This window comes from Notamacropus eugenii, chromosome 3 (genome assembly GCF_028372415.1).
Source record: "Notamacropus eugenii isolate mMacEug1 chromosome 3, mMacEug1.pri_v2, whole genome shotgun sequence".
Classification (NCBI taxonomy): domain Eukaryota; kingdom Metazoa; phylum Chordata; class Mammalia; order Diprotodontia; family Macropodidae; genus Notamacropus; species Notamacropus eugenii.
The window spans coordinates 275,348,401-275,371,804 of NC_092874.1; the positions used below are offsets into that span (position 1 = coordinate 275,348,401).

The 23,404-nt window shown below is 41.6% G+C and overlaps 1 protein-coding gene and 1 long non-coding RNA gene across 6 annotated transcripts in view; one reads left to right on the forward strand and one right to left on the reverse strand.

Moving 5' to 3' along the window:
* The window catches only part of EEA1 (early endosome antigen 1), a 132,419-nt gene extending 123,890 nt beyond the window's left edge, over window positions 1-8,529 (reverse strand). For 2 of the 5 annotated variants that reach the window (XM_072655565.1, XM_072655561.1), the window contains exon 1: window positions 6,306-6,390. In XM_072655565.1, the coding sequence (XP_072511666.1) occupies window positions 6,306-6,338 (33 nt within the window). In that variant the 5' untranslated portion in view covers window positions 6,339-6,390. Of the gene's footprint in view, window positions 1-6,091; window positions 6,785-7,138; window positions 7,770-8,508 lie in introns of those variants that run through there. The other 3 variants (XM_072655563.1, XM_072655562.1, XM_072655566.1) reach the window with 3 other exon arrangements.
* On the forward strand, window positions 6,538-8,473 carry LOC140534488 (uncharacterized). The gene is made up of 3 exons (XR_011977339.1): window positions 6,538-6,627; window positions 7,860-7,937; window positions 8,310-8,473. It is a non-coding gene; the product is annotated as an uncharacterized lncRNA (long non-coding RNA).
* Window positions 8,530-23,404: the final 14,875 nt, after the last annotated feature.

Sequence of the window (23,404 nt, forward strand, 5' to 3'; positions counted from 1 at the left end):
GATAAGCCCCCTGAGGTACAGAGAAAAAAATCTTCAATGTTCATTAGATCTAAGGGTCCTAGGAGATGCTATATAGAAGGCCTTAACAAATTCTCTTAACAAATTTACTTTGTGTCACTTCCACTATGAAAAGACTCTTGAATTTCACAGGCACCTTCAGGATTCCAGGAAAATCATCTACATGAACTTCCATGCTGATGTTCCCACCCAGCAACTTTTATTTGCGCCTTCACTCCACCTCTGCCACATATATACAGGGAAAGGTCATCTTCATCTGCTCAACCACAAGGATTCTAGCTCCATAATCACAACTCTGAACTTCCTTTGATTGATGAGGATGAAAACAATGATGCAATGAAGATGATAACTGCTAGGCCTTCCATGTTCTAAGCAATTTGCCATTCTGGCCTACTTCCCCCCTTTCAAAATCTCAACCCTTTAGTTAACCAGCTAAACCCGGGGTTGGAGAAGCTGTGGCCTTGAGGCCACATGTGGTCCTCTAGGTTCTCTTGTGTAGCCCTTTGACTGAATCCAAACTTCAAAGAACAAATCCCCTTAATAAAAGCATTTGTTCTGTAAAACTTGGACTTTGTCAAAAGGTTGTGCCAGGGACCTAGAGGGCTACCTGTGGCCTCGAAGCTGCAGGTTCCTCATCCCTGAGCTAAACTTCATAATGTTCTTCATTCTATATAAAACCGTTTGTATTCTTGTCCCATCACCATTCATCTCTTTTCAGATAACTTATCATGAATAACTCCCACTATGGAAGTGATATTAAAGTCTTTTTAAAAAATTTCAACAGAATATATTAAGAAATAAATATTTCTCCAGCGATCTTTTCAGACCTACCAGAAAAAGGAAACCTTACCACCACTAAATCAAACTTCTCAAGAAATAACGATCTTCACTAACTCCTTTTCTCAGCAGTTCTCAAAATATGGTCAGGGGACCAGGAGTTCTCCAGGCAGTGCAGGGGTTGTCACAAGGCCAAAGCTATTTTCATGATAATACTATACAGTAAATATCAATAGATATAACCCACATAAACAAAAGCTCTTAATAATTTTTGAGTATAAAAGGATTCTGGGACTAAAATGACTGAGAAATGCTGCCTTATTCCCCAACCTTTGTCTTTTAAGAATATATGTAAAAGGTCGAGAATGAAAGGTAAGGCCTCAGAAAAGAGACTACAGGAAGTAGTAACTTGATTAAAATTGGGAAATACCTCTCTTGTTAAGGTCATTTGTATTCCCCAGGCACTGCAAAGATAAATAGAAATAGAAAGAAGAAGTCTCAAATTACTTCAATCCTTGGAAACATCTCAGTCAGCCCTAGACCAGACAGAAAGAACGATCAGGGAGGAGCTGGACAGAAGGGACTAAGCGGTTTCAAGAACCATTCTACATGGGTACACGTGCTGACAGATGAGGTGACTTTGGTTCTCTTTTGTGAAGCAAAATGTTAACTATGACCTTATTTTGACATGGGTGACTTTAATCACAGTGTGAAATTAATGTTCAAAAATACTACAAAATGTGACTTCACAATGTTCTGCCTTAGGGAGATAAATTAATAAACATTTATTAAGCACCAAATAAGTGTCAGGTTTAGATAAGTGCTCAAGAAACAAAAAGAGGCAAAAGACAGTCTCAGCCCTCAAGGAGCAAGCTAAAGAGGTAGATAACAAGCAAACAAATTGATTCAAAGCAAGGATAAACAGGAAGTAATCACGGCATTAAAAGGGGATGGGTAGAAGGGTAAGTTCCAAAAGGCATTTTGTATTTTTATCCTGGAGGCAACAGGAAGCCACTGAAGTTTAAGAGGAGGAAGGTGACATGGGTGGACCTGTGCTTTAGTGGCAGAATGAAGGATGGACTGGAGTGGGTAGAAAACTGAAGCAGACAGATTCACCAGGAGCTAAACCAGTAATCCAGGCATGAGCTGAGCAAGCCCTGAGTGAGAGGGGAGGAAATGTGTAAGGGGGAAGTGAAGAACATAAGAAAGATGTTACAGAGGTAAAATCGATAGGCTTTGTTTGGCAATAGTGAGAAATCCAGGATGACTGCCAGGTTATGAGCCTAAGGGACTAGTAATATGGGACTAAGGGACTTCAGTAATATGAAAGGCAGGAAGCAGGAAGGGTCTAGTTTGAAAGAATAATGAGTTCCATTTTGGCCATACTAAGTTGATGATGTCTACTGGACATCCAGTTTGAGATGTCTGAAAAGTAGCAGGAGATGAGAGATTGGAGGTCAGCAGAGTATGGAACAGCAGAGGAAGAGTGAAGTGTCAGCAGCAAAGAGATGGTAATTATATTCATGGGAGCTGATGAGACCTAGAGGAGAGAAGAGGACCCAGGACTGAACCCTGAGGGACATGTATTATTCCAGAGCAAGATCTGGAGGAGGAAAAACAGGAGAGTGATCAACAAGTGTCAGAAGCTGCGGAGAAGTATAAGAGAATAAGGAGAGAAAAAAGTCATTGGCTTGGGGACTTTGGGGAGAGTGGAATAAGGTTGAAGCAGGAATGCGAGGAGCTAAGATTCTTAGATTAGGACCCTGACAAATTTATTAAAAATTGTTTCTGGAAGGCTTGTGCCTACATTATGGAGGATAGTATTGTTATTATTTTTTTAATCTAACACCATTATCTTCTTGCTCTTATCCTGCTGAAAACCTAGCCTCCCAACTATACTGACTGGGTTTTATGTTAGCCAGTTTCAGCTGGTCCCACCCTGCTGCACACTAATGACTTTACCCTACACTGATTAACACTAGCTCAGTCTCCAAAGAAACTTTTCCAAAACTTCTTTTCTCAAACTACCTACCTCACCACCACCACCCCCTTCCTCTCAGCAAAGAATCTTGCCTTACATAATTCACTGAAAAAGTAAAGTCAACCATCCAGGATTCCCTTTCCTTTCCAATTCCAACCTTCAAATCACTTCAACATCCTCCCCTATCATCCCCTTTGTAACCTAGTCTCTGAGGATGAAGTGTCAGGTTCCTCCTTGTCAATGTCCTTGTCCCCTCTATTTGTACCCTGGATCCCATCCCTGCCCATATGCCCCAAGGGCTGGCTCCTTTGTTAATTCCTTCTCTCCCTCATTTTCAACCTCTCCAGATCCAGTGGCTCTTACCAATGCTACCTGCAAACATACTCAGATTTCTCATTCTCAATAAACCTTCACTTCAGCCTTTCATCCCTCAAAGCAATCATACTTTCAACAGTCACATTTCTAGAAAAATCTCTCTACACTCCTTTATTCCACTTTCATACCCACTGATCATGGTTCAAAATCTCAAAATCTGCCCCTGGGCTCTCCAAGGCTGCCAATGATCTCTCTGCTGCTGAATCCAGCAGCCTTTCATGGGTCTCATCTTTCTTGATCTCTCTACTATGTTTGACTATGACTACCATCTCCTCCATTTTTCCCTGAGTCTTCTTGGTTCTCTTCCTACCTGCTGAAGCATTCCTTCTTGATCTGCTTTTCATCTCCATGCAATACCAGCTCCTTATGAGGAAATGTTTCCCAACTGCTCTGTCCTGGGCTTCCTCCTTTTCTCTTTCTACATTTCACTGATCTCAGCTCCCATGGATTTTCAACCAAGATCTTCAGGCAAATGTCTTCCAAATTTAAATATCCAGACTTCATTCCTCTCTTAAGTTCTAGTTCACATCTCTTCAACAATCTGCATGAAGTCTCCACTTGCATGTGGCAGAGCCATCTCAAACACAATACATCCAAAATCGAACTCATTATCTTTCCCTCCAAACTCACTGCCCCTCTATCCAACTTCCTTATATTATGTTGAAAGTGCCACTAACCTTTCATTTACCCAGGCAGGATCTTAGGAGAGATCTTATGAGGACTTTTTCCAGGCTTAGAAGGTTATTACCTTGTAGATAATCCAAAATTTGAGCACTGATGCAAGTCTGAGAGCTCCTTAATTTGAGTGTTCAAGAACTGGCCTTCTAGAGAGGTTCACAAACTAGAAATCATCCTTGACTACTCATTCTCAACTCATTCTCTACACCCTTAACATTTCTCCTTTCTGTCCTCTTCAATCTACTCATACCACAACCTCCCTAAACCTCTATTCTGGACTGTTCAATAACCTCCTAATTGGGACCCCTGCCTTCATTCTCTCTCTTCTCCATCAATCCATCTTACACACTGCAGCTCAACTGATATACCTAAATTAGAGGTCTGGCCAAGGCACTCCTCTGCTCAAGAAGTTTCAGTGGTTTCCTATTGCTTCTAGGATAGAACAATATACAAACTTGTCTGTTTAGCATTTAGAACCCTTGACAATCTGGCTCCCGCATCTTTTAGGGCTCATTACATATTCCACCCCTCATGCACTCTACAATCCAAACATCTCTTGTGTCCAGGCCCTGGCACAAGCTGGCTCTCAAGTCTGAAAAGTCCTCTTTCCTCTTCTCCAACTCTTGAAACCAGAAGCTCCCTTTAAGGCTCACTCAGGTATTACCTACTTCAAGTGGACTTTCGTGATTCTGCCAAGTGTTAATAGCTCCTCAAACCAATGTATTTATTTTGAAGATATCCTGTATTTATCAACTAATGTGCTTTATATCCCTATTAGAATGTGAGCTCTTTGAAGGGAGGAAGTGCTGACATCTACATTTGTATCTCAGTACCCCACACTTGAGCATAATGTGGTAGAAACGAGGTAGAGCTACCGATGGAAAATAGAGAGCAAGCTACCTGCAAAGTTCTGCACCTTCTACAAAGGATTTGAATTACAGGCCCTAAACACAAGGAGGCAAAGTGAACCTCATAGGTATCTCTCAGACTAGATAGGTGGGATGCAACTATGAGTAACTAAGCTAGGGCTCTGGATAGGTAACAAGATAGGTATGGGGGGGGAGGGGCAGGATCATGATGCTTTAAGAAGGTACATTTAGGAATGCAGCATGGTGTAATGGAAAAGAATATTGAACCTCGAGTCACAGACTTGAATTTGAATCCCAAGTAAGCCACTTTCTGCTTCATCACCTCTTCTACAAAGTAAGGAAGCTGGACCAGAATTCTGAAGACCTTTCCAGCTCTACATTCATGATTCTATGATCCAATATAATTTGTTAAAACCGCAACAATAAAATTCGGTATTAGATTGAAGCTCAATTACCTGTGTGTTTGACTGACTGGCATAATCCCAGATAAGCCATTTCTCAGAACTGGGTAATTTCAAGATGAGTCACTTTAACTTTTCTGGGTCTCAGTTTCTTAATTAGCAAATTAATGAATTAAATGCCCTCTAAGGTCCCTTCCAGCTCTAGATCCCATCCCCTTTTAGTACTTTTTGGGGTTAGGTTCAAAGTTATAAATAATAGTAAGTACAAGATTTGCTGCTTCTTTTAAAAATGTTACTTAAAGAGCACTTTTCTAAAGAAAAACAATTGTGACTGAAACAAAAAGGTCATCAAAGACCACAACACTAAATGATATATAACACAGTTTACAGTATGCGGACCATTTCCCAACATACTGTCTAAACATACTTCAGTTTGTCTAATGTCATTTCTTCTTACAAGAAATACCAGGTTGTCAGGGTGGGGTGAAATTAAAATGTTGCCATGTGACACAACTTAAAGATTCAAGTTATACCTGTTTGTACATACTAACCATACCCCTTTAAAAAAAAGGTAAACACTAACTGCATTATAATTACTGTATTCTTATTCAAAAAAATTCAGGAGGTTAAAAAAAATGATTGTTTCTAGAATGATTTAAAAATGTCCTTAAGTTCTAAATTACATGAGGGTTACATTTTAATCAAAGTGTAACAGCTAGCTTTGGAAACTTTAAGTTCACAATGGAAATACCTGTAATTAACATCAAAAGATTTCACCAACTTGTTCCTCCTGTTTTGATAGCTTCATAAAATACTTATCTGCTTACATACATTAATCCCAATTTCTTGTTTTCCTTTGGAATCTCCAACACTATTTATTTCCTCCTATCAACAAGGAAAAACAAATAAATTTGCCTAACCTTAATTCCTCACAGTATTAACCAGCACTACTTCAAAGTATCCTGAATTTTCTGGCAGCTCTCTCCACATACCTTTCAGAAGGCACCTTGAAGTCCTTAAACACTTTCTTTTCATCATAAACCTTTACACAAATCCTAGGCCAACTATCTTCAGCTACAGAACAAATCTGAGGCATAAGAGAAAGGGTTCCTGAAAATGAGTTACATGTTGCAAGTAAATGACACGAAGACGTCTTTTCTGCTGAACAGAAGCCAGGACCTGCCCTTATTACTAGAGTCCTCTTACAAAGGAAGAGGCTCCGCGCAGCCCTTTGGACATCCGAACTCGTCTTTTTTAGAGCGTCCGATCCGAACGCCCTGGTTCTTCCACTTCCCCTGGATACATGACCAAGTTCTACATGACACTGACAGGGCCAGCCAGCTGAGAGAAGCTGGCACACTCCCTCGGGCAGGCACTGGATGACTCAACTCTCCTGGGTGGCCACCCTGGCCGCACCACCACCACCACGGCTTCCAACCCCGCACTTCCTTCGTCCTCGGATCGGCCCAGCAAGGCTTCTGGCTCCCGCCTGCCTGGGTCCGGGTGGTGGGACCCCCACCTCCCCGAGGTGCGCACACACTTGGGCAGCGCCTCCTGCGTGCCAGGCCCCGGGGCGCATCCGGAGGACCTCGGCTTCCCGTGACCTGGCAGCGATCGGGGGAGGAGCACGTGGGGCTCCTAGGGCGCCCCGAGTCACCCACGTGCCCCTGCGGCCGGGGAAGGGGACGCCCTGAGGGTCGCTGCCTAAAGGTCAGCGGGGGCGGGGCGGGCGAGGCCCCGCCCCTCCACCATCCCCCACCCCTCCCACCCCAGCCCCGGCTCGGGCCGCCACGTTCTCAATGACACCGTAGTCCAGACGGTCGCCGTAACGGCAGCCCGGAGGGAGGGGCGCGGAGCGCGGCCCCCGGCCACAAACACACCCCAGAGCGCGTGCGCCCCCGCCCGGCCCCGCCCCTCCCCCTCACACCTCAGAGGGAGCGCGACCCCACCCCACCCCCTAATCCGCCCCGCTCCCGCTCAGAGGCCTAATCTCGCGGCCGGCCCCGGGGCCTGCCGCCGCCACGGCCCTCGGCTCTTACCCGCTGCAAGATCCGCCGGAGCATGGTGGAGCTCGGGGCCCGAGCCAGGGCAGGAGGGCGGCGGCCGCTCGGGCAGCCTCCACGGCCCCTCACTCGGCCGGTCTTCGAGGAGGGAGCGCGCAGTCGCGCGGCCACTGACAGCGGGGGCGGGGGCGCCACCTCCCGGCCCCGGGCGGGAAGAGGGAGCCGAGAGAGCCCGTCCGGACCCTCCCCTAGGGGCGGAGCCGGAGGCAGGGGCCAATCCAGGCCGGCGGGGGCGGGGCGTGCGTGGGCGAAAGGCTGACTAACTAGCGAGCGGACGGAGCCTTCCGGCGGGTGGGGCGCGCGTGCGCCACCTTCCCCACCCCGGCCGGGGTCAGGGCGCGAGACCGAAGGCTGAGAAGTCCCACCCTCGGACCCTCGGGGGCTCGCTCCGGACCGGGCTTCGTCCTCCCCCACGGCCAACGGCTGAGGGGGCCCGGAGCTTGGCGGGGCAGCCCTGGCATCCGCAGCCACCCTGACACCGGGGAACTGCTGGGCAACCCTGCCCGCCACCCCCGACGGAGAACCCCGAAACTGGCCTCCTGCCCCTCCTCCCCACTCCGCTCTTCGTCCTCCCCTTCCTCGCCTCCGGCGTCGGCGAATCCCCCCGCAGCCCTACCCAGGAAAGATGGGGCTCCCGGGGAGACGAGTCTGGAATGTGACTTTTTGTATAATGGAATTTCTTTCCTCTTCTGGACAGAATCTGACGTTTGACCGCTCTGGCTAACTCTAACAATGCATATTTCGTGCGCGTTACACACACGCGGGCATGTTTCGTGTATGTTACACCCGCTTACGTTTCGTGTATATTTCACCCATGTATGTTTCGTGTGTTACACCCATGTATGTTTCGTGTATGTTACACCCATGTATGTTTCGTGTATGTTACACCCATGTATGTTTCGTGTATGTTACACCCATGTATGTTTCGTGTATGTTACACCCGTGTATAGTTCGTGTATATTACACCCGGGTATAGTTCGTGTATACTACACCCGCTTACGTTTCGTGTATATTTCACCCATGTATGTTTCGTGTATGTTACACCCATGTATGTTTCGTGTATATTACACCCATGTATATTTCGTGTACGTTACACACGTGCGTGTTTCATGCACATTACACACACACAAGCTATTCTGTCTCACAGTTTCCTGGGACCCCGAGAAGTCACATGAGCAGCCTTGGAGCCTGCGGCCAGAAGGTGTCAGAGGTGGGGCTGATTTCGGGAATCTTCGAGCCTTTGATTCACCAAGCCAACCTGCCTCTAACTTAATCAGCTCGTGCTCATTAAAATGCTCAGCCTTCTTCCTCCATGATACTGATATTGCCCCAAGTTTTGTCCTTACCTGCATAATCTTAGGCAAGTCATTAAGCCACTTTAGGTCACAGTTTTTCTTTCTTTCTTTCTTTTTCTTTCTTCCTTCCTTCCTTCCTTCCTTCCTTCCTTCCTTTCTTCCTTTCTTGCTTTCTTAGCGGTTGGGTAACGTCTCAGGCTACTCGAATTTCTAAATATATGAACCTATGAGCCTCTCCTATGTATTATTATCACACATCCCAAAGTCCAGATCAGGATTCCACCTCTCCGAACTCCAGTCAATCATTTTTAATTAAGTCAGCATTTATTTGGTGCAGTACAAAGAGTCAAAAAACAATCCCTGCTCTCCATGAAGATAATTATCTTCTGGATAGTACTACAAGTATTAAAACTCTATCTGTCTGAAATTGTACTTTCTCCTCTCCTTGTTGTGGTGTCTTTGGCACCCCATCTCCCATGTTCCTAACCCTGGACTGTCCTCTTCATTCCTTACAATTCCTGTGGATTCTGTCTACAAAATAATTCCCATAACTATTTCACCAAAACTTGTTCCTCATTCTCACTTCTCCAACCCTATGTCCCCCATTTGTTGCCTAGCTGAGCTGAAGTATTACCATACCCTCCTCCATCCTACACACCTTTCTGCTCTGGTTTCCTCACTACCACCACCTCCACTTCCAAATCACCTTTCACCACTTTGCCCTTTATGATCCATGTCTAATGGGATGCAAGTTGTGTCAAGTTCTATTAGGTGGCATAGCAGATGGAGTGCTGAGTCTAGTCAGAAAGAAAAAGCTTTCCTAATCCTTAGAAATTTTCAGTGACTCACTATTGTCTTATCAATTAAGTGTTTTTGTTACTCTTGAGTCCTGTCCAACCCTTCCTGACCCCATTTGGGGTTTTCTTGATGAAGACACTGAAGTAGCTTGCTATTTCCTTCTAGAGGTCATTTTACAGGTGAGGAAACTGAGCCAAATAGGGTTAAGTAACTTGCCCAGAGGCACACAGCTAATAAGTATCTGAGGCTGCATTTGAACTCGTCTTCCTGACTCCAGACCTGGCTCTCTAGCCACTATACCACCTAGCTGCCCAATTGAGTATAAATGTTTGAGTATAAAATCAGTAATTGAGTAATCCTGTGGTATCACCTTGTGGTTCTAACCTTATCTCAGCACTTCTCTCTGATAGATATCTGTACTTTAGTCAAACTGATTCTCTTGCCATCTCCCATAGTCGTTCCACGCTCTCCCAACTTTTTATCATTGTTTGTTAGGTTTATTTTTGGTCTTGATTGCTTTTTCCCCCATCCCTCCCTCCCTGCCAGTTGTGGGAACCGGAATGCTTTTAAATGACACCTCCTCCATAAAACTTTCATTGATCCTCACACCCAGTTAGTAATACTTTCTCCCTCAGCTCTCACATAGCATTTTGTACTTCTTTAATCACATAACATTTTGTATTATAGGCACCGATTTATGCATATTGCCCCTTCTGGACTATCAGCTCTGGAATCTTTAAGTCTTACAGTCTTGGTATCTCCCTTCAGCCCCCTGCAGCTAGTATAATGCACTGCCTCCATTAGGTGCTTAAATAAGTGCTAGGTACCAAGCAATCTCATAATAAATCTTTGGTGCCAATAACATTATCCTATTTTATAAATGAATGGGGAAAAAATGTGGTCACAAGACCAATGAACCAATTAGAAGGGCAAGTTCTATTTCCTAGCTCTATCACTAACTAGAATAGCCGCTGAATAAATCATTTAACTTCTCTGGATCCTAAAGTAAAGGAGTTGAAATAGATCCCTTTCTATTGCTAAAATCTTTTTAATATCAGTGGAGACATAACTAAAGTGGGGTAAGCAGTATTTTGACACGGTGTACTGAATTTAGAGAGCAGGGACAGAAGGGGAAAGCAATAGGTATGTATCATTGTCTCAGGCACTGTGCTAAACATTTTGCAAATATTGACTTATTTGATTCTTATAGCAACCCTGGAAGGTAGATGCTGTTATGACCTCCTTTTATTCTTTTTGTTTTCTTTTTTTTCCCCCTTTTTATTGTTGAGGAACTTGAGGAAGCAGACAGAAGTTAATTGACTTGTCCAGGGTCACCCAGTTTTGAAGTGAGGTCTTCCCGACTCCAGATCCAGCACTCTTATCAGCCACTTAGCTGCCTCATAGAACTTGACAGAATTTGCATTCTATTAGAAATGCAGAGACTATTAAGTGTGGCACCTAATTATCAAGAATAATTCAAATTGGAAGCTCTGCTATAAAAAGCTGAGTTGAGCTCACCTGCCTACTTCCTTCTACCCTAGCTTTCCAAGCAGTAGCCTCAAACCAGAGCTAGAGGGTTTCTGCCTATCTCTCTGTCCTGCTGTTTCTTTCTGTCTCTGTTTCTTTATCTGTCTCTGTTTGTCTCTCTGTCCCTCCCTGTTTCTGTCTGACTCTGTCTGTTTCCTTATATCTGTTTCTGTGTTTCTCTGTATCTCTATCTCTATCTCTGTGTCTCTCTGTCCCTTTCTCTGTCTCTCTATTTCTGTCTCTGCATCTCTATCTCTGTGTCTCTCTGTCTCTGTTTCTGTCTGTCTTTCTGTCTCTCTGTCCCTGTCTCTCTCTGAATAATGTGTCATTTTACAGGGCACTTGCAAATCTTTTGGAAGAAAAAAACATAAATATGTGATTTTTCATTTTTATCTACACATGCTTTGTGTGATTGATTCTAAGGCTCACCCAAAGGGCCATGGTGAGGGTGAGTCATGTACAACACAGTACAAGAATAGAACTCAAAAGAATCAGAGAAAAGAGAAGTGCTGGTAGACATTATTGGCATTTACATACATCTTTAAGATTTGTAGAGCATTTCATGTTTTATTTCATTTGCTCCTCACAACCATCTTAGAAAGTAAGCACTATTATTATCTCTATTTTACAAATGAGGAAACTGAGATGGACGGAGATTAAGTGACCTGCCCAGGGTTACCCAGCTAGTATCAGAAAGAAGATACGACCAGCCTCTGACTCAATCCACTTCACTATCCAACTGCCCTAGAAATACAAGAGAAGATAACCTACCTGTCACAGGGTTACTACTCAAACAGACTAAATCCCTCTCTAACTAACCACCCAGGACTGCCCCCCTTCTTGCCTATCAGGCAGTCCAGGGCCTGGATATCTGCTATGCACCACTCAGGTACAAACCACACCCCTGCCACTTAATTTCTAAGATACTGTTAATCAGATCAACGTTACCTTTGCTTCTGGGGAGGGCAAAGCAATCTATAGACCTATGATCCCACTCAGTTCCCCAATGCTTCTCAGTTGTGGGCTAGTTCAGCTGCGACTTCCTTCACTGACCTCCTCTTCCTCCTCCCTCATCATCATAACTATAGCTAGCATAGGGAATACTTAAAGATGAACAAAGGCATATATAGATATATATTATATATACATACATATATGTGTATATCTATACAAACACGTATGTGTGTATGTATAAACTTTGATCTTCACAAAAGCCCTTTAAAACTGGAGATATTATTATACCCATTTTATAGATAAGTTTTCTGCTGCTGCTTTGCCTCAGTCAAAATGAGACCTGTTGAAGACCTTACCTTGAAAAGGCTAAGGTCCCCCAATGCATCCTGGGCCATCTCCAGTCATCCTGATCTATATCTTGCCACTGGACCCAGATGGCTCTGGAGGAGAAAGTGAGGTTGGTGATTTTGCACAACCCTTCCTCACTTAAATCCAATTTACTTGCATGTCATGGAGTTTCCTCCCTGAAGTCATGATCCTCTTTGAGAAATTAAGGACAAAGGGCAGCAAGCAGCAATATTATTATTACCATCTTATAGATAAGGAAATTGAGGCTGAGAGAGGTTAAAGTCTCTTGGTCAGGGTCACTCAGCTAATTAGTCTACAAGGCTAAGGAGGAATGACTCTAAGACATTGAGATAGGAGGAAACCCCAGGTCTTCTCATTCCAAAACATTCCACCATGCCACCCACCATACCTGAAAGAAGCAGCTGCATCAATAGTTCAAAACAACAAACAGGACAAAAGAGATTCTATGCAGCAATCAATCAAACAAGCGTTCACTGCCGTAATACCTTCTATGTGTTTTTGGCTATCCCTTCCTATTTATAGGTTGCTTAGTATCAAAATATCTCTGTTATTAAAATTCCCTGAGTATATGTGGCTGATCAGCAGGATTCAACTGTGGAGAGAATGGAGTAGTTAGGGAAATGTGGAAGAATCCAGGGCAGCAGAGAATATTTATTAGGGATTAATTTTTTGGTACAGATTGTGATCATTTGAGTGTGCTTTATAATGTCCTGAGATGTTTCATTCCACCCTTTCTCTTCTACAACCTATGCCCCCAGGGTCAGTTTTAGCAGGACTATTGTTTGTTCTTCTTCAAAGGGGACCAATGACATCATAGGTGATATTGTGACTCTCCTGAATTGGATTTGAGGCAGAACTGCACAAAATCATGAGCATCATTATCTTCCAGAGTCATCAAAGTCCAGTGACATGTCAAAAGTCAGGATGACTGGAAATGGATGGGATGCAATGGGTGACCTTGGCATCTTCTATGTCTGACCAAGCTCTAAGCACTCCAAAGCTCTTGCTTCAGCCACTTTTGTGGCCATTGGAACAAATTGTCCTCATCTGCCTATTCTGCTGGAGGAGGTCTTCACATGCTTGGGGTAGATACCCCCCTAACTCACCAATGAGCTTGAGGCCCATCAGTTATCCTCAGCCTGGGTTGGCCTGTACATGTTAATAGCTTCTTGGAGCAACAGGGGAAAATTGGGTGAAAGTGAGCACTAAAGGTGAATGAGCAGCCCTGAAAACAGCTCAGCAAGCCCTCAGACCAGAGGTACTAATGCTCCATGAAACCCCATTTGCCTCAGTTTGTCCCACAGCTATGAAGGTGGCTGAAGCAGGCACTGTGGAGCTTGGTCACACATCAAAGAATCCATTGTCATCCACTGCATCCAGGGCCATGACCAGTCACCATTGACTTTTGTCTTGCCACGAACGTTGATGACTCTGGAAGAGGAAGTGCAGGTGATGACTAAGCAACTCTGCCTCTCTTAAATCCAATTCACTCCAAAGTCAAGACATCACCCCATAACATCACTGGACCTCTTTGAAAACAAAGGACAAACCACAACCACAACTATGAGGCAGGATTCACACTCAGGCCTTCCTGACTCCAAGTCCAGCACTATCCATAATCATACTTAGGTACCTCACACCCATCCCTGTCAGCCTTATCTCTCCAAGTACCACCCCATTCTTCTCTACTTTTTCATTTTCCCCCAAGGAACCTGTTCTATTGTTAACAAACTGCCCCTTATATTCTTCCTGGAAATTGCTTTGTTTTTCAGTCATGTCTGACTCTTCAAGACCCCATTGGAGGTTTTCTTGACAAAGATTTGAGAGTGTTCGTGAGTTTGAATCTGGCCCCAGCCACTAACTAGCTGTGTGACCCTGGGCAAATCACTGAAGCCTATTTGCCTCAGTTTCCTCATCTGTAAAATGAGCTGGAGAAGGAAATAGCAAACCACTCCAGGATCTCTGATGATTCTTTCTGACTCCAGGCCCAGCACTCTATACCATGTGCCACCTAATTTTCCTGTATTTACTTCTATGTATGTGTTCAAATTGTTTCTACCCAGTAGAATAGGAAGTCCTTGAGGGCAGGGACTCTCATTTTATCTTTGCATCCTTAGGACCTATCCCAATTCTGAGAACCTCAGGATAGGGGCAAGACCTACAACTTCATTGGTCTCCTTCCCTAGAACTCTTGGTTTAGTATATCACTCTACTGATACAGGTTGACACATTCTCTGAAACTTAAGTCTTGTAGAGTTCCCTAGAGCACCAAAAGGCGAGGTGACTTGCCTTGGGTCACAAAAAATGGTGAAGATGTATCAGAGGTTTCCCTGTCTATCCATGACCCCATGCTGCCTCTAATAGTAGAGCTTTAATAAAATAAAATTTAATTTAAATGAATTAAAATTGAGTTGTTTACTTGGTGAGAGACAGAAATAATCAATGAATAGCCTTTTGGCTATCAAGAGGATGACAGGAAGGCTCCCAACATGTTGGGCTGACCCCTTAGGATTCCTTGGACAAGATTCACAAAGGATGGGCAGGCATGAATGGTTGTCATTCACATGATCTGAGGAGAACCCCCATAAAGGAGATGCTAGATCCACTATGGTACTTGAATGTATTCACTCTGTATTAAGCGATACAGGCAGCCTACAAAAAACACATTCTAACAGTGATAGAAATAGCACACTTCAGTATCTTCCACCAAACCCAGAAATGTTACTGTAATTTTATTCTTCAAAGAAAATATCATTTCATTTTCAAACAATGGAATGGTTAGCAGTCTCCCAGACAGGCCACAGCAGGCATAAGGACATAGTATGATTAAAATCACAAAATCCTCTTTTTCCCCTTTTATGTGTTTGCAAAAAAAAAAAAAAGAATTTCATTTCAATTTACATTTTACTGTTCCATATCAGGGCCTTTGGCTTATGAGGAAACTCTATAGTACAATTTTTTACTAGTAGAGAAGGCTAAATAAACAAGGCTAAAAGCCACTGCTGCAATTTGTAGGGTCCATACCATTCAAATTGCTCATTAGAGGGATTAATTAGTATAGAAAAATAGAAGCCAAGAGATGGAGAGTCTTATTTGTGGGACAGCACTGGACTGAAGAGTATGTCTTGGGGAGTAAGGCAAAAAGGGGCTAGGTGAAGGGTTTTGAATGCCAAATAGAGACAATCACAAAAGATGAGAGATATACAGTCCATCTAATTTGTTATCATGCAGACATCAATAAATCAATCAATTTAATAAGCACATATTAAGTGCTCACTATGTTCCAGGAACTATGTTAAACGTAGAGGATACAAAGGAGGGAAAAACCATAAAAGAACCTTTGCCTTTAAAGGGTATTTGAGATTCCACTCTACATTCTAATATAGGATACAACAAATAAATCAGAGCATAGAGCCAAGGGGCGACCAAACTGTGTATACCTTTTGATTCAGCAATGGCACTACCAAGTCTGTATCTGAAAGAGATCATAAAAGAGGGCAAAGGACCCACATGGACAAAAATATTTAGAGCAGCTCTTTTTATGGTGGCAAAGAATTGGAAATTGAGCAAATGCCCATCAGTTGGGGAAAGGCTGAACAAATTGTGGTGTATGAATGTAATGGAATACTATTGTTCTGTAAGAAATGATGAACAAGCAGATTTCAGAAAAACCTGGAAAGACTCACATGAACTGATGCTGAGTGAAGTGAGCAGAACCAAGGGAACATTGTACATAGTAACAGCAACATTGTATGATGATCAGCTATGATAGATTTAGCTCTTCTCAGGAATACAATGGTCCAAGACAATTCCAATTAGCCTTCTCTACTAATAAAAAGATTCCACCATAGAGTTTCCTTATAAGTCAAAGTCCCTGATATAGAACAGTAAAATGCAAATTAAAACAAAATTCTTTTTTTTCAAACACATAAAAGGGGAAAAGATGATTTTGTTATTTTAATCACACTATGTCCTTATGCGTGCTGTGGGCTATCTGGGAGACTGCTATCCATTTTACCGTTTGAAAATGAAATGATATTTTCTTTGAAGAATAAAGTTATAAAAAATGCTATCCACATCCAAAGAAAGAACTATGGAATCGAATACAGATCTAAGGATATTATTTTTACTTTTTTGTTGCTTTTTTTTCTTTCTCATGGTGTTTTCCTTTTGATCTGATTCTTCTTTCACAATATGACTAATGTAGAAATATGTTTAACATGATTGCACATGTATAACCTATATCAAATTGCTTGCTGTCTTTGGGAGGACAGAGGGGAGAGAAAGTGAGAGAAAAATTTGAAACTCAAAATCTTATAAAATGAATATTGAAAACTATTTTACATGTAATTGGAAAAAATAAAATACTGTTTACCAAAAAAGAAAGAGGAAAAAATGCCCAACAGATTTCAAGTCAGAGTTTAGATTGGGGGAAAGGTATCTAATGTTGAATTGATTATGAGCTCCTTGAGGGCAGGGACTAATTTTTTCATTTCTTTTTTGTACCTCTAGCCCTTAATGCAATTCTTGGCACATAATGAGCACTTAATAAATAGTTGTTGATTTGACTTGACAAAAAAAAAAACATACAAGACCTGTATGCAAATACACAGAAGGAAAATAATATGAGTGGTTGTTGTATTCGTCCTTCGTTTTCAAAGAAGATCATGCCATCTGAGAAATGATGACATAACTTGCACTTGACTTTGTTTTGAGTGAGTGAGGTCTGTGCAGGTTACCAGTCTCACTTTTTCCTCCTGAGCCATCTGGATCCAGGGACCAGATATTCATCAAGATGACTGGAGATGACCCAGAATATAAGATTGTAGTGCTCAAGTGAATGGAAGAACCAGAAAAGACCTCCTGTAAGATGTGAAATTTGAGGTAAGCATTGAAGGAAAACTGCAAGGGAAATTGCTAATGCTAAAGCAAAACCATGGGAGATCATGATATGTTTAAGGAATAGCAAGTAGGTTAATATCAATGGATAATACAGTGTATGGAGAAGAATAAAGTATGAGAAGACTGGAAAGGTTAGAAGGGACCAGTTTGTAAAAAGCCTTAAATGACTAACAGATGACCTTACATTTGATTCTGCAGATAATAAGGAGTAACTGGAGTTTATTGAGTATGGGAGTGACATGTTTAGACCTACAAATTAACAAAAACCATTTTGGCAGCTGTGTGGAGGATGGATTAAAGTGAGGAGAAAACTAAGGCAGGGAGACCAATTAGGAAATTAATGCAATAGACCAGGTAAAAGTGATGAAGGTCTGAAATAGAGTGGTGGCTATTTGGGTGGAGAGATGGAAATTTATATAAAAGATTGTAAAGGTGGAAATGACAAGATTTGGCTTTGGGCTACATAGGTGGTATGAGAGAAGGGCTGAGGATGATAGTAAAGATATGAGCCTGGCTGATTAGGAGTGCCAAAAAAGGGAAGTTCATAGAGGGGATAGTTTGAGGGGGAAAATAATTAATTCAGTTTGGGACATGTTGATGTTGAGATGCCCACACAACATCTAATTTAAAATGCCCTAGAGGCAGTTGGAAATAAGGGATTGAAGCTTAAAAGAGAGAGGGTTGGAGAAATAGATCTATGAATCATTTGCATAGAGATGATAATTGAATCTATGGGAGCTGCTGAGCTAACCAAGTGAGAGAACAGAGAGAAGACATAAAAGGGTTCTGAACAGAATTTGGGAAGTAGTAATATCCACAGGTGGAAGGCGTGATGGGACTCCCGCAAAGGAGATGAGAAGGAATGGCCAGACGAGGAGGAGAGCCAACATTGAACAGTAATATGAAATCCGAGAGAGGAGAGAATAGCCAACAGAAGGTGATCCAAAGTGTCAAATGCTGCAGAGAGAACAAGAAGGAAGAGGGCTGAGAAAAATGCCATTAGATGGGAAAGGGTCCCACATGTACAAAAATATTTATAGCAGCACTCTATGTAGTTGCCAAAAACTGGAAGTCAAGGGGATGTCCATCAATTGGGGAATGGCTGAATAAATTATGGTATATGAATGTAATGGAGTACTATTGTGCCATAAGAAATGATGAACAAGAAGACTTCAGAGAGGCCTGGAAGGACTTATATGACCTGATGCTGAGTGAAAGGAGCAGAACCAGGAGAACTTTGTGCACAGCAACGACCACAGTGTGCGAGAGTTTTTTCTGGTAGACTTGGAATTTTGTAATAACGCAAAAACTTCTTATAAAAAAAAAAAATCCCAAAGGTGGTTCTCAAGGCAAAATGCCTTCCACACTCAGAGAAAGAAATATGGAAGTCACTCACAAAATGTAGCAGATCATGTTTGTGTATGTGTATGTGTTTGTGTATCATGTTCTGATTTGTTATACGATTTCTTTCATTTATTTTAGTCTGACTACATAGCATGACTATAGTGAAAATATACTCAATAGGAAAGTATATGTAGAATCTATACAGAATTGTATGCAGTCGTGGGGAGGGAGGGGGGTAGTGGGGGGTAGGTGGGGGGGATAAAATCTCAATTGTATGGCAGTGACTGTTAAACATTAAAAAATAAAAAAAAAATTTTTAAAAATTAAAAAAAATTTAAAAAAAGAAAGAAAAAAAGAAAAAAAAGAAAAATGCCATTAGATTTGGCATGTAAGTGATCACTGACAGCTTTGAAGAGAATAGGTTCAGTTGAGTAATGAGATTAGAAGCAGATTAAGGATTGCAAGGGTTTAGAACAGGCGCTGGTATTGATGACTTTTTCAAGTAGTTTAGCAGAGAAAGAAAGAGATAGGACAATAGTTAGAGGAGTTGATAGGATCAAGAGAACATTTTTGGAGGATGGGGAAGATATGGGCATGTTTATAGGTGGCAAGCAGCTGCACATATTAAGAAATTAAGAAAACTATTTTGGCAGCTGTGTGGATTCTGTCATACTCTAAACAGAAGTTAAGTCTCCTAGTTGGGTGAGGTCCTGCTCAAGATTGAAGAACATGTTCCTTGAGAGTAGAGGTAATTTCATCAATCAGTCATGTCCCTCAGAGACTGATTTTTTAAAAAGAGCTGAACCTTAATGAGGAAATTGAGGAGAAAAGTTTGGATTCCAATTTAATAATTGGTTATTAACATGATAGTAAAATAATTTCTCTCAGATCTTTGTAGAGAGAGTGGGGAGACTTGATGAGAGATCAGAAGATTTGAAAAAGCCTTTTTGGTAAATAGAGCAGGAACTCAATTAGAGAGAAATAGAATGTTGGCCTTATTGCTGGAAGAGCCCATTTCAAAAGGGCATAATTTCAGCACAATTTCATGATTTCTTCTAGCTTCTTTCAGCAACATATGAATGGGAAAAAGGGGGTGAGGTGATATAAGTAATACAAATTTTGGCAAATCGTGATAGGCAATTGAATGAGTCAAAAAATGTGAAAATAGATGATATAGTATAGAGTTGAACTAGTTCACCAGAGTCAAGATTGAAAAGAGAGAAGAGTGTAGCATATGCTGGGATAATGACCTGGTAAAGTATGGAGAGCATAGAGGGATTAGAAGTCATGGTGATGATGAAGAATAGGGTGAAGGATCATAAAGCATAGGGAAAGATGGAATGGCAAAAGATTATGGTAATATAAAAGAATTTTGGAGTTCATGAGCACAGAAGGGTTACACATGTGGGTGATGGCAAGATCAAGGGTATGACCATATTCTGTAACTGGAGAGGAGTTGAAGAAGCACGTCATAGCAAATAGAAACGATAACGATGACAATCAACATTTATATTATGTTTAAGGTACCTGATAAATGTTGTTGAACAAGAAATAAGAAGATTAAAGATCTGGAAAATCTGTGTATTTGGAAGACTGCTAGTATAAAGACAAGGAGGAGGAGAGAAAGACTGAGCCAGGAACTGAATCCATTGGGCCATATTCTCATGGTGGGGATATAGGAACAACCACAGAATCTATGAAAGAAATCCCCAAGGCCATCTATTTCAATCTATATCTGCCCAAGAATCACCTCTACAACCTCAATCTATTCATCAACAGACATTTATAAAGTACTTACTATTTACTAGGCATTCTGCTAAGGACCCAAAGGCAAAAACTAGTCCTACCCTAGAGGACATTATAGTCTACAATGCTTATTTAAACAGATACATCAAAGCAAATGAAACCTCCCCAATGAATCCCTCCCACCTTTGTGGCACCTGCAAATTTGATAAGCATAACAGTGAAGGCATTAGCTAAGTCACTGGTATTTTCAATGATATCCAATTTGTTGATATAGTGGTCTATGTGTTGTCTAATAGGGCACACAGAACAGAAGCACAATCATCTCCCTGATCTTGGTCATTACAACCTCAATGAAACCTCAGGGAGTATTCATTAGCTGTTGTGGCTGATAGATCCCTCTGGGCATTGATTTAATATCATTGCTTCCAGAGAACTAGAAAGTCAGCAAGGCAGAGGAAAAAGTACTGACAATAGGGTCAGCAGACCTAGGTACAAATCCCAACCCTGCCATTTACTTATCTGTGTGAGACTAGGCAGATCATTTATTTGGATCTCAGTTTCCTCAGCTGTAAAGTTGGACTAGGTGATCTCTGATGTCCCTTTCAGCTGTAAACTTGTGGTTCTTTGAAATGTTCTCTGAGGAGACTGGTCAACTGAATCCATCCTACATATCATTTACAGATCTGACCTTAGACATAGCTATGGAAGTTAATCTATCCCCTAGACAAATGAAAAATAAATGGTAAATTTATACTTTATACTTCAGTTGTTTGACCTACTGATGCCTTTGATAACATGCTAATTAACACCTAACACACAATCCCTACAAGCTTCTATTTGGCCATCTTATAAACTGTCATTAAATAAAATTTAGTCACTCAGAATCATTCCTTAACAGAATTTTCAATTATTTTTCTATTCATCAGTTTTCCTCCTTGTCCTTGCTTTTTCTTGTAACTTAAAACTGTCGACTATTTCTCTTCAGGTGCTTCCCACCCTTTTTTTAGTATATATCTTAAATATACTCATCACAAAAAGGGATGTTTCTTTTCCCCTGATTGGGCATATCACCTTCACTTCCTTAGTCTTTAATTAGCTGAATTATTTACAATAATTTACAATTACTTACAACACAAGCCACACAGTAGCCTTGTCTGAAGCAAGGTATACAACCTTAAAAGAATATCAGTTGGAGGTTCCAAATGTCAGGAGAAACAGAGGGGTCCAACTGCATGCACCCTCTAGGGAAAGGCAGAACAGAATGGATGCAATCTGAACATCAAGTATCTTTGGGTCTATTGCCAGATTTCCCTCTGCATCACCTTGAGACAAGAATCACTTTGTACCTGTGTAAAAAAAAAAAAAAAGTAAGGGTGAGGGTGAGAAGGTGAAGGTGTGGTGGTATATACTTGTGATCCTCACTACCTGGGAGGCTGAGGCCCATGGCTTTCAGGAATTGTCAGCTGCAGTGGGCTAGGCCAACTGAGTCCTAAATATGGCACCAATATGGTGAACCCTCAAGAGCAAAGTCAGGAAGGATAAATCAGCCCAGGTTGGAAATGGACCAGTCAAAGCTACTGAGCCAAATAGTAGTAGAATGGCCATGAATGGCCACTGCATTTCCAGGCTCCAAGAAAAGGGAACATTCTCAAACTGGTATGAGACTTTTATGAGATGTTTAAATATGAAACTTTAAAAATACTTCTTAATATTTTAAAATTTGTTATGTTATAAGATCACAGATTTAGAGATAGAAAGAACCCTAAAACTAATCTGGGCCAGTCCATTCAGTTTATCCACAAGGAAACTAAGACCCAGAAAGATTACTTACACAGGTTGACCAACTCAGGGTCACACTGTAAGTAAGCAGAGTCAGGATCTCATCCAACCCTCTTGGTTTTCACATGAGGCCAGAGAGGTTAGACAACTTGTTCAAGGTTAATTAGGAGGGGAATTAGAACTCAAGTCCTTTGACTCCAGAGCTATCACTTGCTCTGTATGACAGACTATCACCCACTAGATTTGCAAGCCCTGAAGCACATGCCCTGCTTTATGTCATCTTTGTATCCCTTGCACATAATACCTTACTTAGATTCTGAGAGGGATCTAAGGTTTCATTTTGTAAGGGTGCATCTTCTGGTGAAGATTAAAATCCCTCAATTGCCTTTCCATCCTATAAGATTTTTATCTGTCCATCTGGACAGCTCCAATAAAGAGTTATCATTGGAGAGGAAGTTTAATAAGTGTTTAATTGTTTAGTCATTGTTTAATGAATCAGTGAATTACTTATTATTAATAAGAGAAACTAATTACCAAAAATTAAGCCAAAGAAGCTTTTGGGCCTGTCAGTCATTTTCTCTATGGCTCTACTCACCATCCCAAGTCAATATGCCCTTCCTTGGGCACCACTCATCTTTATGTATTGTTTTCCCTCATTAGAATGGAAGTTTTCTGAGATAAATTGTTTTGCAGTCTTGTATTTTGCAAATGCAAAATTTGTATCCTTCTCATTTAGTGCAGTGCTTGGTATATAGCAAGTGTTTAATAAATGCTTTCACACTTATATGAGTTTGGATATTAGCGAAGCACTTGGCATGACATTCTCATATATGAAACTCCCAGCAGATGACACATAGGTATTAGTATCCCTCCTTGCTAGAGAATGAAACTGAGGTTCCATGGACTTAAGGGACCTGCCCATGATCACAGAGCCAGTAAATATCTGAGAGCATACTCATGCCCCTGACCCCAATGCTCTTTGAACTGCACTTGAGGTTCCTAACCTTTTTCTGGGTCATGGACTCCTTCCTTTGGCAGTTTGGCAAAATATTTTCAAATGCATAAAACAAAATACACAGGATTACAAAGGAAGACAATTACTTTAAAGTACAGATGTAATTTTTTCCCCAGGTTAAATAGAATATATAGGATTACAGAAGAAATAAATTTTATTGCAATTAAGATACAAATTTTTCCCTATCCAAGTTTATGAACCCCAAGAGAGTCTGTGTACCCCAGTTTAAGAACCCCTGTGCTACTTCTTGAGTAGATGAGATGCATTTGTTTTTAAAATATAATCTCTGAGAAATCGTCAGCATCCAGCACCATGCCTTGCACATCATAGGAGCTTAATAAATGCATGTTGATTGATTGGTTAATTGATTTGTTCTCTGGCATTAAAAAAGTTCAAGAGACATAATTTGTGGCTAATTTAATTTAATCATTTTATTAATAAGGCTGGCAGGTTTATTAATAAAAAGATGATAGTGGCATTCTTGAAAGCTAAAAGATTCCTTACAGTGGTGGG